Source organism: Diabrotica undecimpunctata, chromosome 4 (genome assembly GCF_040954645.1).
Source record: "Diabrotica undecimpunctata isolate CICGRU chromosome 4, icDiaUnde3, whole genome shotgun sequence".
Lineage (NCBI taxonomy): Eukaryota > Metazoa > Arthropoda > Insecta > Coleoptera > Chrysomelidae > Diabrotica > Diabrotica undecimpunctata.
The window spans coordinates 64,094,799-64,111,300 of record NC_092806.1 but is presented as its reverse complement, the minus strand read 5'-3'; the positions used below and the strand labels follow the sequence as shown (position 1 = coordinate 64,111,300).

Genomic DNA, 16,502 nt, shown 5'->3' with positions numbered 1-16,502 from the left:
ATAATGTTTTTATCAGAATTTGGAAAGGCATGTCTAATTGTTGACGACTTGGTACATTGTAGGATACAACATTTATTGTGAAAAACTATATTTAACTAATTATTATTAATCTGCAAAATACTATTTGAAGTCCAGGAACATTTAAAACACAAACTAATTTGAGGTTGATGCTAACAATAACCCAGAGATATTAAACCAAGTTAAGTTTGATTTTTTTGCAATAATAACCATTAAATCAAACAATTTAGACGAATAATAACCATCTGAAATCTGATTATATTGACGCTAATCAATAACTGACAAACTGACAATTTGCGATTGACAATTATAATTTTTAGTTTGGCTCTAAACCTAAACTGCAGAGTATAGACTATAGACAGAGTATAGCGACATCTTAAGATTTGTATCGGTACTACAAATGACATTTAGTTTAGTTTGACCTTGAGCTACCTACGTGAAATGTCTAGTTATTAATGGTCTGTGGAATCATATATAATTAACTGCTGGGTTTAAAGGTTTTTTTAAGATTTTATTATACATATATGTGTGTAAAGAAAATGAACTATAATCAACAAAGTGTAAGTAAACCGTATTTATCTTTATCTTATCATTTTAACATTATCATATGTTTTAAAAAAAGTGATGACAATATTCAATCAAGAATGATTAATACGAATTAATAAATATTTACATATATTATAATATCTTATGAATCTAAACTGATTAGGTAATTAAATAGCACTAAAAAATATCTACTTAAAAAAATAAACAAATTTACACAATAAATACAAATTTTATTGTAATAGAAAATGAAAAAAACTCAAAGTAAAAGTAAAATAAATGTAAAAATGTTTTATAACTATAACCACAGAATACTATAGTATTCTGTGCTATAACTATCTAACGTTGACGTCTGTATCTTTTTCAACATGTTTACACAAATTATATTATATTCAAAGTGTTTGCTATTCAATAAATAATATGTTTAAAAATCATAATTGTATTTAAGTATATGAAATTTTTTTATAACATAAAGTGTGTTAAAAATTTAAGCAAATGATTCAATATTATTATTATTTAGATGACATTTATGACGTTTAAATTTTAACAATCGTTGCGAATCGAATCTTTTATTGGCAAATATTCGTTTATTTTTTTAAGTGTCACTTATTGTCTATATTTTATCAGTTATCTTTAATGCAGTTTTTAATTTAAACCTGCTTAAAGTATACATATAGTATATATATGATGACTAGAAACGAATTGATCGATAGTGGTGAATCTATGTCAATAACCGCTTTTCTATGACGCTTCCCGTGACGACCCATCTTGTGGCGCTAGTTCCATGACGCTCACCTCAGCATTTTACTGTAGAGAAAAAAAGTAATACAACGCCAGTGTAGAAGCTTCGCTTGAAAAAATTATGTATTTATCTAAAATGTTTATACATATCTACAGGACGAATATCTCGCTGAGAATTTAATTCCTACCAGCTCTTCAGTGGATCTAATATTAACATAATTACTATTTAAATGGGAATAAGCCACAATTAAAGGTTAAAGTAAGTTTACTGACGTTTCAATTTCCACTTCGGAAATCTTTCTCAAAATACAAACATTAGTAAATTAAACAAATTTTGTTTTTTTGTTACTTGGTGAAAAATTCTTCTAATAATTTAATTTTATCTGACTCGTAAATGAGTAAATGAGACCAATTGTGTCACAAATTGCTCGACAGAATGTAGTAGGACCTGGTTACCCATATTAAAAGAGGAAGTTATTAAAAGGAAAATACCAGTATTAGTAAGACAGTAACATATAGAGAATACATCATTTATGTTTTTTTAATAACAAACATATAAAATCAGAATTTGGTGTTTATTGAAAGTAAACTAAATGCACGACCAAATACTTACCATGTCAGGATAGTATTATGAGGTTTTTTCTTCATAATTTACTATGCAATCACTAACAGGAGATTTTTGCTGGCAGCATGGCATGTGTTTGTCTTTTTAAATGCGGATATTCTCAAGTTAAAGTTGTTTTATGTAATCGAATGAACTATCCTACAAGTAAAGTCGTGCCAGGAACGCAACTCAACAATATTAGCAATATCATTTTAAAGTCGTCTACTTAAAAATGTATAATGGATTTCTGAATTGTCAATATAAATGAGTCAGATAAAATTAAATTATTAGAAGAATTTTTCACCAAGTAACAAAAAAACAATGGAAACAATGGAAAGGAAGACTTGAAGAGGCTTATGTTCAGATGTCGACGTGAATGGCTAGACGAAGAAGAAGAAGAAGAAGAACAAAAAAAACAAAATTTGTTTAATTTTCTAATGTTTGTACTTTGAGAACGATTTCCGAAGTGGAAATTGAAACGTCAATAACCTTACTTCAACCTTTAATTGTGGCTTATTCCCATTTAAATAGTAATTACTTTAAAATGCTTACTTTTAAAAAAGAAAATAGCTTCAAAACAATAATATTAACATATCTCTTAAAATACAACTGGTTACGGTGGCTAGACCATGTAGAAATAATGGAAGAAAATTGGATTTAGATGAATTATTTTTTCGCATTGCAGATCTATTTCTAAGTAATTACTGTATTAAGCTTTTCTGGAGAATGTCAACGTTTCACCCATATACGGGGTGTAAAAATGATTTTTCATCTTGGAATTGTGGAAGTTATTAAAAACAAACACTACATCTTATTATTATTTCGAAAATGTCACTAAAGACAGTGAATTGTGATACATTGGACACCATTTTCTCGATATTTGGCAGTGGATAGGCATCAAGTTGAGTGAATCGATTAATTGTTTGAGAATAATCAACAACAAGCCGCTTCTTGTGAGTTTCGTTTTTGGTGATAAGCACTTGCGCTCTCCAAGGGGACTGACTTTCTTCAATAATGCCATCACTTAAAAGCTTCTTTACCTCATTTTGAATAAAAATCTGATCTTCAGCACTATGCCTGCGCGATTTTACTGCGATAGGTTTACAATTTGAAGTCAAGTTACAAAATAAAGGAACTGCAGGTACTGAGGCGTCAACTACACTACATACCTTGAATACTTCTTTAGGTCCTCCAAATTCAAACTCTAGACTTGAGTGGTTAGATAGAACATCATGACCAATTATATTATCAGCACAGAGATTTTTAACTATAAGTAAATTAATGTTGTCGTACGAGGGTCACCAATTTTAATATTTTGAGTAGTCACATCTTTAACTTCAGAGGTGTGTGATAATGAGGCCATAGAAACAGTCTGAGTACAAGGCTTCTTAGGGAGTTTGCACAGGTTAGCAAAGTCTTCATTAATAAAACTGACAGAGCTACCAGTATCTATAAGGGCATGAGCACGAAGACCTTTTATAGATGCAGGCACTATAGCTTTCTCCAATGAAGCAGGGGTAGCAGCAATAATGCAGGCTGTGCAGTTATCATAGCCTTCAAATACGTTGGCAGATGCACTAGTGCTCTTGGAGCGGTAAACCTTTGCAAAGTGTCCCTTTTTATTACAGGATTTGCAGATGGATTACCGAGCAGGATAGTTCTTCCTTGAATGTATTGGCCCATCACAGAAAAAACATTTGTGTCCTGACCAAGAAGAGTTAGTAGAGTTGGTAGCAGCTGTCACAGTGATACATTCAGAATTTGTGACTCAAATTGATAGTTGTTACCAGGTTACCAGTAGTTCTGCCATTTCCATTGAAATAGCTATATTCTAAGTTTCTTCTAAAGTTAGTGTTAAACTCTCTAACAATATCGATCGTACCTTTGTGGATGTCATTCCAGCGATAACAGCTCCACGGATCGTATCATTTTTATTAGTAACAATACCTACAGCAGTAAAATTGCATTCTTTTGCTAACTGTTTTAAAGATTGCATGTAAGAATCGATAGACTCATCTGTCTGTTGTCGTCTAGTGGTTAGTATGTGACGAGCATGAATAATATTGTTTGGTTTAAATTAAACTTTAAATTTAAATTAAACTATTTGGTCAAGAGTTTGAATGGATTCGTTGTAAGTGTTACAATCGCTTATATATGTATATACTCGTAGCGAAATGTGATTTATTAACAGTTGTAGCTTAGTGTCATTAATATCTAGGGGTGGTACAGCAGCACCATCAGCAGAAACAGCGGGAGTGACAATATGAACAGCTAAAAAGTTCATAAAAGTTCTCTTCCAATGGTCCCATTCCTTTGCTGTTGATTTCACAGATGGATCCCCGTCGAACCTCTCGGGTCTTAGATACTTCTCCATTTATGTTGGTTAAATTGAAATGATAAAGCAAAACCTAAGATATAAGATTTTAATCAACATAAATTGTACACATAATGTTAACAAAAACAATAGAAATTAATATGGCCGTGACAGTGACTTCAGTCAAACACAGCATAAAGTTGCCTACAATATGCAAAGTCTACAGCCAAAGCAATACCATGAAGGTTAATATCAATTCGGTAAAATCGTATAAAAAGAAAATCTTTTACATCTGGTATTTTTTTAAACACGTCAACTGTTTCGTAAATTAATCTGATAATTGTGGCTGAGAGATGCTGTATTGAGCAGCTATAGACTACAAAATTAATAACTACCTAAATATTAACGTTTAAAAGTTAATCTAAATTTTTAGAATCAAATAAAAATTTGTAAAGATGATTTACCGTTCAGGAAAACACGATAAAATTAAATTAGAGGAAAGTACTTATAAATCGATATTTATTTTAAAGCTTCGTTTAAGTATTATTAGTGTTATAGTTACAAATATAAAGATGTTCTGGTTTTTGGACATAAAGTATAACATACTTTAGATTTAGATCATATAATAAAATTGATAAATGGTACCAGATACGAACCTGCAAAGCAGATAAAGGCAGAGGTTGTTCACTTTCAAATTTTCGCATGCGCAATTCTTTGTTTTCGAAACCCTGAGAATACTGAGTAGTTATGATTCATAGTTGTGATATCCAAAATTCGTTGTGCATTTGAAATTTTCAAATAATCAGAGATACTATCTCAAGTATAATATGATATAAATAATACAGAATATACTCGTATACCCAGCTACTAACAATTGGTGGAAGATTTATAGAACAGTTGCCCCATACAGAAATTGTAAGTACCCACATTCTTTCTTATAAATTTTGGTAATTATTATTGTGAAATCTACAAAATAAAAATAGTAGGAAACAATTACGTGGACTCTAGCCTTTTTCGTTATTTTCTATAATTTTAACATATTTATATCAGTTGTATGCTGTTTTTTTAATGATGCCTTTTTTCTCTCATTGTCAGCAGTCTGATTCCCGTACAATTAGTACTATTCGAATGTTCTGTCCATTAAGACCTGTCATTCAAAATAGCAATTAACTTATCGTGTTTAACCATGGTACAATGAATACACAAGGTATGATATTGCGCATGACATTTGACAGCTGGTCAAGGAGTGTGACGTAGCTAAGATCGCCTGAACCACCTCGAACCCATTATTACAGCTTAACGTACACATTAATTTTGAAATTATGGTTAAAAAGTGATCTAATTTTTTTTTAAATGTTTTGGTTATAATTGAATAAAAAATATATTTTCAGTAGCGTAAAACCTTTACTTCTCCTAGAGATTCAGGCGAAATATTTATTTTTGTTTTCATACATATACCTACTAATAATATAAGTACTCTTTTTGTATGCAAATCCCTTGAAATTTAAAAATTTTCTGCAGAGGAAATACTGTGAATAGGTAAATAGTAGTAGATTTGCTTATTCTGATTCACTGTCACTCACTTCCAAGCAGTTTTACTGAAATAAAAACAAAATATAGTACAATAGAGAAAAATCTGTTTTACAATTCAATATGGTATTTTAGATGAGTTATAATGAAATTTAGTAAAATAAAAAATATACACATTACTATAACCTACCGATTATTATATGCAAAATTTACTTATCAAACAATATAATAATATGAAAATAAGACACACACTAGTTCAAACGCAAAACACAATAAATATCGACTTCAGACGACTTTACACCGGCAAGACAGAAAGCTTGTACAAAAACAAAAGTTCAACAATATTATCGGTTATTAATGGTGACTATTGCAAATTGTAAGGTATAAGATAATAAATATATTTTAAAGTATCTCAACACTGACTGAGTCATCTATTTTATAATAGAAAAATAATTTAGATATATGCTTATATATGTGTCTTTATACAAATGGTGTTTAGTTACTATTTATTTATACTGTATAGTATTTTTTTGTAAAACTGAAAGTTTTTATTTGCCATTGTATATCTGGTTTTGTACCTTTTTCAAAGTATGCTGTGCAATTGCTTGTTGCAATAGTGACAATGAAGATAAAATCTTTAAGTTTCATACATTTCCTAAAGATAGCGTGACCAGAAAACTGTGGATTATATCTTGTTGTAGATAGGATAATTTTAATTGTAATACTGCAAGAATTTGTTATACACATTTTAAAACTGAAGATTACCAAAGAAATCTACAACAGGAACTTTTAAATTACGTTTCTAAAAAGGGTCTAAAACTCAAACCTGAGGCAGTACCTAGTCTTTATTTGCCTAAATCAACATCGGCTACCCTTTTAACCAACCAAAAGAAACGCGTACAAGGAGGCGAACACAGAGAGTCCAAAAAGTATGTTGAGCAGCTTCTTACTACTTCTAGGTCAACGACGTAAGTCTAAATCTTTATTTTTATTAATTATTAGTCATGAAACCTTAAATGGTTTTTTCATATCGATTTGTTAAGTAAGAAACTAGCCTCAGCCTGCTATGCAATTTGCAATAAGAACTGTTTCGGAGGAAATCAATTTAGCATCTTCCAAAATAACATATTTTTCTTTGTTAAATCATGTTATCATTGTTAAAATATACAATGTTATCATTATTATAAAAAATACCAAGATAATTTTATGTGTAAATATTACAAAAATGTCATTTTAAATGTTGTGCAATATTGTGTGCCCTCATTACACTCATATTCGATGGCCAGCTAGCTCATTCGATATAAATAAACAAATAAAGTTGACTTTGTTATTATTTATTTTGATTTTGTGTTTAGTTCAGTAGGTATATATACGTACAAATTTTGTATACCTTCATTACCACTTTTCTGTATCTTTTTAAACATCTGAAATATCGAACTCTGGAGTACCTATAAGTTAATTAACCTGTACCTACGTGTAATAAAAGATAATTAAAACTTGTCTTATAAAGGATATCTATGTTTTATAAAGGATAAATATTATAATAACATAATTTTATCATCTCTTTATAATTACTATAATTAAATTAGCCAAATTATATAAAAAAACTTAAAATTAAAAGTCTTTCCTATACAACTACATTCAAATGTTGCGGGAATAAGCGATCTTGACTACGTCATGCGCGAAAGCGAACCGATTTTGGAACATTATGTATCATACCTTGTGTATTCATTGTACCATGGTGTTTAACAGTGTCTAATGCTTTTACCAAAGAATATAGACGCTTATTTTACTTTATTACATGGCTGATTTAAAGATTTAATTGTTTTGTATTTTTTGCAATAATGTACTTGTTTTTCTTAGTTATCGCCACGAATGTTCATTTAAGCCAATGTTTAGGAATTATTCATGTCTTGTATACGCAGTGGAGCAGTTTAATAGTAGGCAGTTTTTTACTCGACACAACCGTATAGACGGGTTTGCCAGTTGAAATGTGTAGTATGAGATATTACAAAAAGAGATTACAACAGACGAATTTGGAAAAGAAAGATAGGGTAAACCACCCAGTTATTGGCACTTTAAGGAAAAGATTTGTTTAAATGAAACAATAGATTTAATAATATAGGTTATCATAGGGGGATATTTTGAATTTTTTTATAATTTACTATTATGACTGAATACAAATTAAATATCATTTTTTTATAAATATTGAGGAAAATAATTAAAAAATAGGTTATTTTAGACATTATACACATTCCCTAATTATTGGCAGTTATATTCTAGTTATTCATCAATCATCAAATCGCGTCCACTGCTGGACATAGGCCTCCCTCAGTTCTTTACAGTGTTCTCTACACTGGGCCACTTGTAGCCAGATTCCCGCTACACGTTTTATATCATCGGTCCTTCTAGTCGGTGGTCGTCCTCGGCTTCTTTTATAGTTTTTGGGCCTCCATTCCATAATACCTCTTGTCCTCCGTCCATCTTGTGTTCTGGCTAAGTGTCGTGCCCAGTTCCACTTAAGCGTCGTGGTTCTTTCGATGACGTCTTAGACTACTGATCTTTACCTGATTTGTTGGTTTGTTATGTGGTCTTGAAGGCTCACGTTCAGTATTGCACGTTTCATGGCTCGTTGTGTAACTCTGAGTTTATTCGCAGATTTTTGCGTGAGTGTTAAAGTCTCTGCTCCATAAGTTTGTACAGGCAAAACACATTGGTTATAAACCTTTCGCTTGAGACATATGGGAATTGAACTTCTTAGAACATGGCTTAATTTGCCAAATGCTGCCCATCTCAGGCCTATTAGCCTCTGTATTTCATGTGTTTGATTGTCTCTGATTTTGATCTCGTGTCCCAGATATTTGTAAGTGTCTGTTTGTTTTATGGTATTATTGTCTATAGTTATATTTCCACTCATTACAAGATTTGTAATAAGTTTAGTTTTCTCAAAGTTTATCTTTTCCGGCTCTTTCAGACAGACTTTTAAGCGAATGTATCATAGAAACTGTATCCTGTAAGTTATCTGCGATTAATACATCATCTGCAAATCTTAGATGATTTAATCTTTCTCTATCTATATTGATGCCCATATCTTGCCATTGAGTGTTCTTAAATATTGACTCTAGAGCTTCCGTGAACAATTTTGGTGAAATATTGTCTCCTTGTCTAACTCCTCGACCTAAGCTGAATTTTTCTGTATCTTCATCTTCTCGTAATCTTTATGCCATATGCCATTTTTGTGTAACAAGACTATCACTGCATTGTTCCAGTCTTTTGGAATCGTACCCACATGTAAGCATTTATTAAACAGTTCGCTTACTGATTTTAATAGAATTTCTTCTCCTGCTTTTATTGCCCCAATAACGAGTCCATCATCACCAGGCGATCGATGGTTCCTCATTTCCTTTAAAACTGCTCTTACTTCTGACACAGTGATGGGTAAAAGTATTTCCGATCCCTGATTTATGATTCAGGTACAGATTCTATATCGTAAGTTGAAGTCATCGCTGTTCTCTCTTCTACTACAGACATATCTTCCAAAAACATTTCATCTATACAATTTGTGAATTATCGCCTTCTTCATTATTTGGATGTAAAATGTTAAAATAGATCAAGTAGTACCCTGAAACTTTTGCTAGTGTTATCATAGTTTCCATTTTTTCTGGCTTCTTTTAAGAGCTGTAAAGTATCTTTATCGTATATGTTGCAAAAATCAGTCAAATTGATTGATTCTGTTGTGATTTCGCCAAATTTATCTACGGTATATTTTTCACCTAGGCATTTGCTGTAGTCAATACTATCCGCGTTCCAAGGGCATAGACCACACACTCTAAAACCACTTAAGATAGCCGATGGTTTAAGAGTATCTACCGCTTCTTTTAAAATTGGAACAAAGTTACTCTTACTTAGTTGTTCAAATGGATTTTGTCTCTTTCAATAAATTCAACAAAACTCTTTTCCACGCATTTTTAAGTAGCTTGAAACTAGAGACGTCGGCGGGTTGAAGAATTCTAGTGGTATTTGGATATTATGCCACTAAGATTATTTCCAGTTCTATACATAGTTGACTTAGTTGGTAGGTTAAATGTGTTTTGTGCACGTCTACAAACATTATAATTGGAAATGTAATGTTGTTTTACTAAATAAAGATATAATATATTAGATATATAATCATGAAAAACATCTGCTTGCATCCAACCTTTTTCACTAGTAGCAATACCCCACCTATCTGGAACATCTTCTGCGATGCTTTTGGGTAATCTTTTACAAGCATAAACGATCGTCGGTGGCGTTGTAACTCCCGCAGCAGAAAATGTCAACATGACGGTAAATTTGTTTTCGATGGGTCTTGCTCTATCTGATAAACATTTTTGGCACCTTTTGGTGCAAGAACCCTATCTTTTTTCGGACAAAGGGTAAAATAAGTTTCATCTCCGTTGTAAACTCTGCTAGGATCAGAAAGAATGTCAAAAAAGTTCTGTTCCATTAACTATTCTTGTATATTAATAAACCACTTTCTGATATCATTTTCTGACACGTTTCCACTGGCATTGTTTACAGCTTCAGGAATTCTATTTCTTAAATTAGGGAGTCTTCTTAAAAACGATTGATACTTATGATTCCCAGGAAGATTGTTTTTAAATGGATTTCGTTGGGGATTCCCTATCCAAAAATGACTTAACAGAAGCTTGGATGTCCTCTTTTCTTTTCAGAAACCCTTTTATGTGACAATCTACTTCCCATTTTTCTAATACAGTTTCTTCTGAAATACTTAAATAAGTATTTGAACCATTTGCTACTTTTTTAAATTTTTCTCTTAGTCTAAATTTCAGAGTAGCCTCTGGGTATCCCATTTATTTAACTGCTGCCGTCGCCTTTGGTATTCCAATAATTATTTCGTAAAGCTCCTTGAAGAATTTCTTCATTATATTTTTTTGTATATTTGCTTTTTTTTGAACTTTAGGCATTTTTTTCTTCCTGAAATTAAAGGTGCCAATCACTAAATGTAAATAAATACCTCGGCTACCTAATTATGTTGGCATTAACAAAAATAAATAATCTTATGTATAAGCATAAGTCTTGTAATTGCTTCCAACTTGAAGGACCACCCACTGGCATGGGAAATAAGAAAGACTAAACAATACGTAGTTTAATCATTGAATGTTACTATAATATAATTTAAAATTTATATCTAGCCAAAGTTTTAGCGTAAGTTCTTTTATTGAAAACAGCCGATCACTGTTCACACTAGTCCTCGACACACTACACTATAATAGCACTGATACAGATTAAAATGTTACTAATAATTATCACTTCAACTAAGGACGTTTTCTTCTATATGAATATACTTGATTAATAATGAGCGTTCAGCTTTTAACTATAAGCTATGTAACGATAACTAAAATGCGAGAGATAAAACTCTAAAACAAGATGTGGTAGTCATCCCCTGGCTTTCCACATCCCAATGCCGTTGATTAATTTAGTTATTCCGCCTTCGGAGTTAATTTCTATGCTCCAGGGCAATGAAGTGCCCTACCACGTGTCGGTTCTTCCACCCGTAGCTGTTGACCAACAGGTGGGGGATTACTTATACCGGTAATCGTTCGGTTAATATACCGAATATGTATTCATATGAAATAGTCTGATGAAAAGTTTTTATTTAGTTTACTTTATTGAAAGTAAACTAAATGCACGACTAAATACTTACCATGTTGGGATAGTATTATGAGGTTTTTTTCCTGGTTTTCCCTCATAAATTACTATGGAATCACTAACAGGAGATTTTTACTGTCATCATGGCATGTGTTTGTCTTTTTAAAGACGAATTACATGCTATGCTTTTTTCTGACGGATATTCTCAAGTTAAAGTTGATTTCATGTAATCAAATGAACTATCTTACAAGTAAAGTCGTCCCAGGAGCGTAACTCAACAATATTGGCAATATCATTTTAAAGTCGTTTACTTTAAAATGTATAATCTATGTCTGAATTGTCAATATAAATGAGTCAGATAAAATTAAATTATTAGAAGAATTTTTCACCAAGTAACAAAAAAACAAAATTTGTTTAATTTACTAATGTTTGTATTTTGAGAACGATTTCCGAAGTGGAAATTGAAACGACAATAAACTCACTTTAACCTTTAATTGTGGCTTATTCCCATTTAAATAGTAATTACTTCAACATTTCACAAGAAAATAGCTTCAGAACAATATTCATATGTATTCGTCGTATCTTTTCGCCCACTCTTTCTTCGCAATTGCTATAAAACAGACGTTAGCCATTCCTCAGTTATTTTAACCAGTAGTATATATGTTACGGTCAATGTGATAAGTCCGGTCTGTATTAATAATAACCGGTAAATATTAATAATAACCTTAGCAGTTGGTCAATGTGATTAATAATGACTTTATAATTAGATTAACCGGTTATTATTAATACTATCCTAACAGCTCTGGTAAATGTAATAAAAACACATTTTGGGCTTCGCTACTGTTTATTTATGAAACTTGGTAATAAAGTTAAACACTTAAACAAAACTTGTTAATCAAAAAACCTAACTAGACTTGTATTTGCTAACAAACAAGTAAAAATAGATTTGTATTTGGTAACAAAGTTGAAACACTTAAACAACATTTATCAATAAAAAAAACCTAACTAGACATGCAATAAGTAAAAACAGTTAAAACACTTAAGGGGAAAGGCGCAAAATGTCTCCTGTCAACATTTTCAATGTGTTTTAAATCTATTAATTTTTTTGGAATCCTGAGAAAACTAATAAGTATTTTTAAAAAAATTTAAACACAGAATGAAAGATTACGTTATTACCGACGGCCTCAAGTCCACCAGAATAAATAAAAAGTTTCTTTTGTGTTTTGTATAAAACTTAATGAGGTCGCTGGTTAAATGATAATAGATAAATAATTATAAAGATAAAAATGCAGTATTTTGTTTGTAAATCAATTAGCGAAAAATAGCAAATATAACTGTCAATAAATTAGGAAATTAACTGGTCTTACTCATTATTGATGTTTGTACAAAGAATATAGACTTACCCTTTGAAATATTGGAATCGTAGCCAAGGAAATCTCGTTGGTACCGCGTCGGGGCGCCGGCCGACGCTCGATGGCGAAAACCTATCACACTAGGTCCGTTTAGTTCGATGTCTTGAGATGAAGTGTCTTGAGTTGAGACTTAAGACGGTCAGAAAAGAACCTCATAACCGTTGCGTGTGGTGTGTATACCAAGAGGGTACACCAATAAATCACTCTATTGTGTTGCGATAATTGTTCTGGTAATACGAACCGTACACTTGTTTCTATATTGGCGACACAAAAGAAGTCAAATTCTTCGTACTTAAAACGCAATAGATGAGACAACCAGTTTTTACAGGAAGCAATATATTTTACCAAAGTCGTTAGAATAGTATTGAATTAGATAACATTACAGTACCGTAACAGAAAAATATTAAATGTAAAAATAAGAAAGAAATAGTACATACTTTCCCAAACATTTTGAATGAAATATTTGCAATTAAAAATAACTGTAACTTATTAAAATAAACATTATAGAAGTTTTCAGGGACTTTCGGCCCTCTGTAATCATGTAGTCTTTCATTTTGTCTTTTTTCAAAAAAATATTTATTAGTTTTCTTAAGATTCGAAAAAAATAAATACATTTAAAGCACATTGAACATTTTGTCAGGCGACATTTTGTTTGCGCCTATGCCCTTAAACAAAATTATCAATTTTGACCACCTAAATTCGAATCTTCACGGGCGCATTCCCTGAGACTTATTTCAGTAGCAGGCACATCATTGACTGAAATAAGTGTTTCCTTGCAGGTGGTAAATTCGTTTCTTGCATAAAGTTGGTTTAAAATACCATACTTGGTGCCTAGCTTATACAACCTTTCGACTTTAACAGAAATAATAATGGCAATAATATTTCGCCCATCGGCCTTAGCTCTATCAACTTCTGGAATTCGCATTCTAACACTTTCACCTACTTTTGCAACAGGGAATCTATCATTAGAATGCTTCTGTCAGAACATTGTGTCAGCTTGTTTTATAAGTGACTGTTCAGCAAGATCTCGATTCTCTTGAATTTTCATTGAAGTTTTCTCAACTTCAGTGCCATCTTCTTCGTGTCCCTCATTTTCTTTAACTCCAATTGTCTTGTCTTCCCCATTGTCATTGTCTTCCCCATTGACAGCAACTATTGAACATGCATTATATTCTATTGGGCTGTTAGCGTTACCGGGATATTCAACATTCGCTAATTGTGAATCATCGGTTGTACTGTTAACATTCAAAGTACCACAGTGTTTTGCTCCATCATCAACATCATCGGACTCATCTGCTAATATTGCTTCTAAATCTTCTTCGCTTCTAATTTTAGTTAAAGTATCAGCAGGTAACGTAAGGATATTTTTAATCCTACTTTAGCCTTACAACCGAATAGTGCTTCATATGGACTACAGCTAATTCCGGAATGGTAAGCTCTGTTTTTCATAAATTGGATGAACTTTATGCCTTCCGACCACTGACTCGTTTTGTTTGTTTCCAGTAATGTGGCCAACATTTTTTTCATATCTTGGTTCGCTCTCTTTACCGAACCTTGCGACTAGTTGTGTCTGGGTTTTCCGTGGACAATTTGCAGTTCGTTCCACATACTCCAGACTTCTTCAATAATCTTATTTGCCAATTCTCGACCATTATCACTGTGTAAAATGTGTGGAGCTCCAAATATGGTAAACACTTCCAACAAATGGTACGCAACTTCTTCGGCACGCTTGATTTTTAATGATCTGAGCTGGACAAATTTGGTAAGATGGTCTTGACAGACCATAATAAATTTATAGTCCGCTTGTGCCTGCATATCAATAAGATCGACTTGACATTTTTTTTGGAATACGCATTTTCTTTTGACATGGTACACAAAGATTTAAGTAAACCTTGACAAACTCCACAGTGATGTTCTTATATTTCGTCTTAAGTTCTTTCATCATCCTGTTGCGGCCCACATGTCCAATTGAAATATGAGTCTCGTGAATGATATCGAAAGTTTCCTCCATAAATACATAATAAACAATAGGATCTCTGTCGTTTTTACTGTCACAACGAGTTTCTCGACATTACCAATTTTTACAATATCATACCGTGATAACCGTTGATATTCATCAGATGTTTTTGTCATTTTTGGACTTTATATCTTAATTTTGCATAAACTATTCAAATTTAATCTAACATATCTCAAATTACAGTTTTTTATATGTACTTTCATAATATTGTACTCATTTTACACTAAAATGTTCATTTGATATAATATAAATGAAAATAATCAAAAAACACCGTTTTTTGCACCTTAAAAGTACCATAAAAAAATAACCAACAGTTTGGAGTTGCAAAAACTTGGAGGTTATTTCAGGCATTGCTCTTTATAACGCTGTTTCAAAAATTCATTATTATTTCACGTTTTTTTCTTTACAGCTTGAGCTAATTTGAAAACATACTAGGATTATATTGCAGGAGCAAATCCGATTGTGGAAGAAATATTGGACAAAGTTTGTTTTAGTGCAATAGTAGACCATTGCCTTTTAGAGTACCTATACAATGTTATTATTATTGTTTTTTCTTTTTTTTCAGAAGAAAACAAAATGGAAGGTGACCAATTAGCCAAAGTAACAACCCCCACAGTGGATGAAATTGAAGAAGACCCTCAAATAACAATTCAGAAGCTTAATAATAAAATCGAAAACTTCAAACTAAAAATGCAAGACTTCAGCGAATTTGTTAAAACCATGGAAAGCAACAAAATGGATCGTGTGAGGAAAAACTCTGAAACCATCAAGGTAATGGCTGATATGGTGTTGGAAGAAATGACTAAAATGTATGAACAACTGCTAGTTGATGTTTTGAAAGGAACTGCATCAGAGATTGATGTTAAGACTTCAGAAAAAATGTGTGAAACTGTTGAACGTACTGCGTTTGACATTATTCACAAAATGAAATTTCTTTATAATGAGGGAAACATCCTATTAAATTAATAGGTATTCACAGTTTTCGTCTATGAATTTTGTTTATAAAATTTTTAAATCTAATGTTAAAATACTTTTTTACTGAAATTTTAATTTAAGAAAAGAATTATCTGTATCTTTATCAAAACTTTACATCAATAAATAGTCTTACCTAAAGTCATCCCCAAGATTAAAAATACTCACTTGGCTAATGTCCTACCTGAAGTAACACACATATATTGGTAAATTGGTGATATAAAAATAAAAAACCGAAAATTCGGTTATTTGAATTTTTCGCCTAAATTTTGAGGTTATGTAAAAAAAGTGTAAGAACAAAAGTTATAGATTTTTTTATTACCTACAACTTTGCTATTTAACTTTTTTCCAGTGGACTTGTAGTTTTGATGTTTTTTTATGACAAAATTTTTTAATTTTATTTTTTTGTGACATAAAAAAATACAGAGAACCTTTAAATTTTATCCTTCCGTCACTAACCCCTATATTTTATTAGCCATATTAGTAATTTAATCATTTTAACCCTGCTCGATAACTAATCAATTGTCACTAGATCAGTTATCCCCGCCAGGCGTCCACCAGTCTCACTTCTCACTCAGTAAAAAGGACAAAGTAGGGATGAGAACGAAGGTCTCATATCTCTCTCACGCAATAAGCCATCTCTCATTCCGAAAACTTTACACAGTTTTTGGCCATTATTATTATTTATGCATGGATCGC

The 16,502-nt window shown here is 31.6% G+C and overlaps 1 protein-coding gene across 3 annotated transcripts; it reads left to right on the top strand.

The window, feature by feature from the left end:
- Positions 1-440: 440 nt before the first annotated feature.
- Positions 441-15,946, top strand: LOC140439595 (uncharacterized). 3 transcript variants are annotated; one of them, XR_011950658.1, is made up of 2 exons: positions 441-578; positions 15,397-15,946. XR_011950658.1 is itself a non-coding variant. In XM_072529610.1 (2 exons), exons 1-2 carry the CDS (start codon positions 6,682-6,684, stop codon positions 15,795-15,797), a joined length of 438 nt encoding a protein of 145 aa, XP_072385711.1. In that variant the 5' UTR covers positions 6,584-6,681; the 3' UTR covers positions 15,798-15,946. The 3 variants fall into 3 exon arrangements, 1 of the variants encoding a protein (XP_072385711.1); XR_011950657.1 differs by lacking the exon at positions 441-578 and adding an exon at positions 4,786-5,135; XM_072529610.1 differs by lacking the exon at positions 441-578 and adding an exon at positions 6,584-6,718.
- The last annotated feature ends 556 nt before the right edge of the window (positions 15,947-16,502 follow it).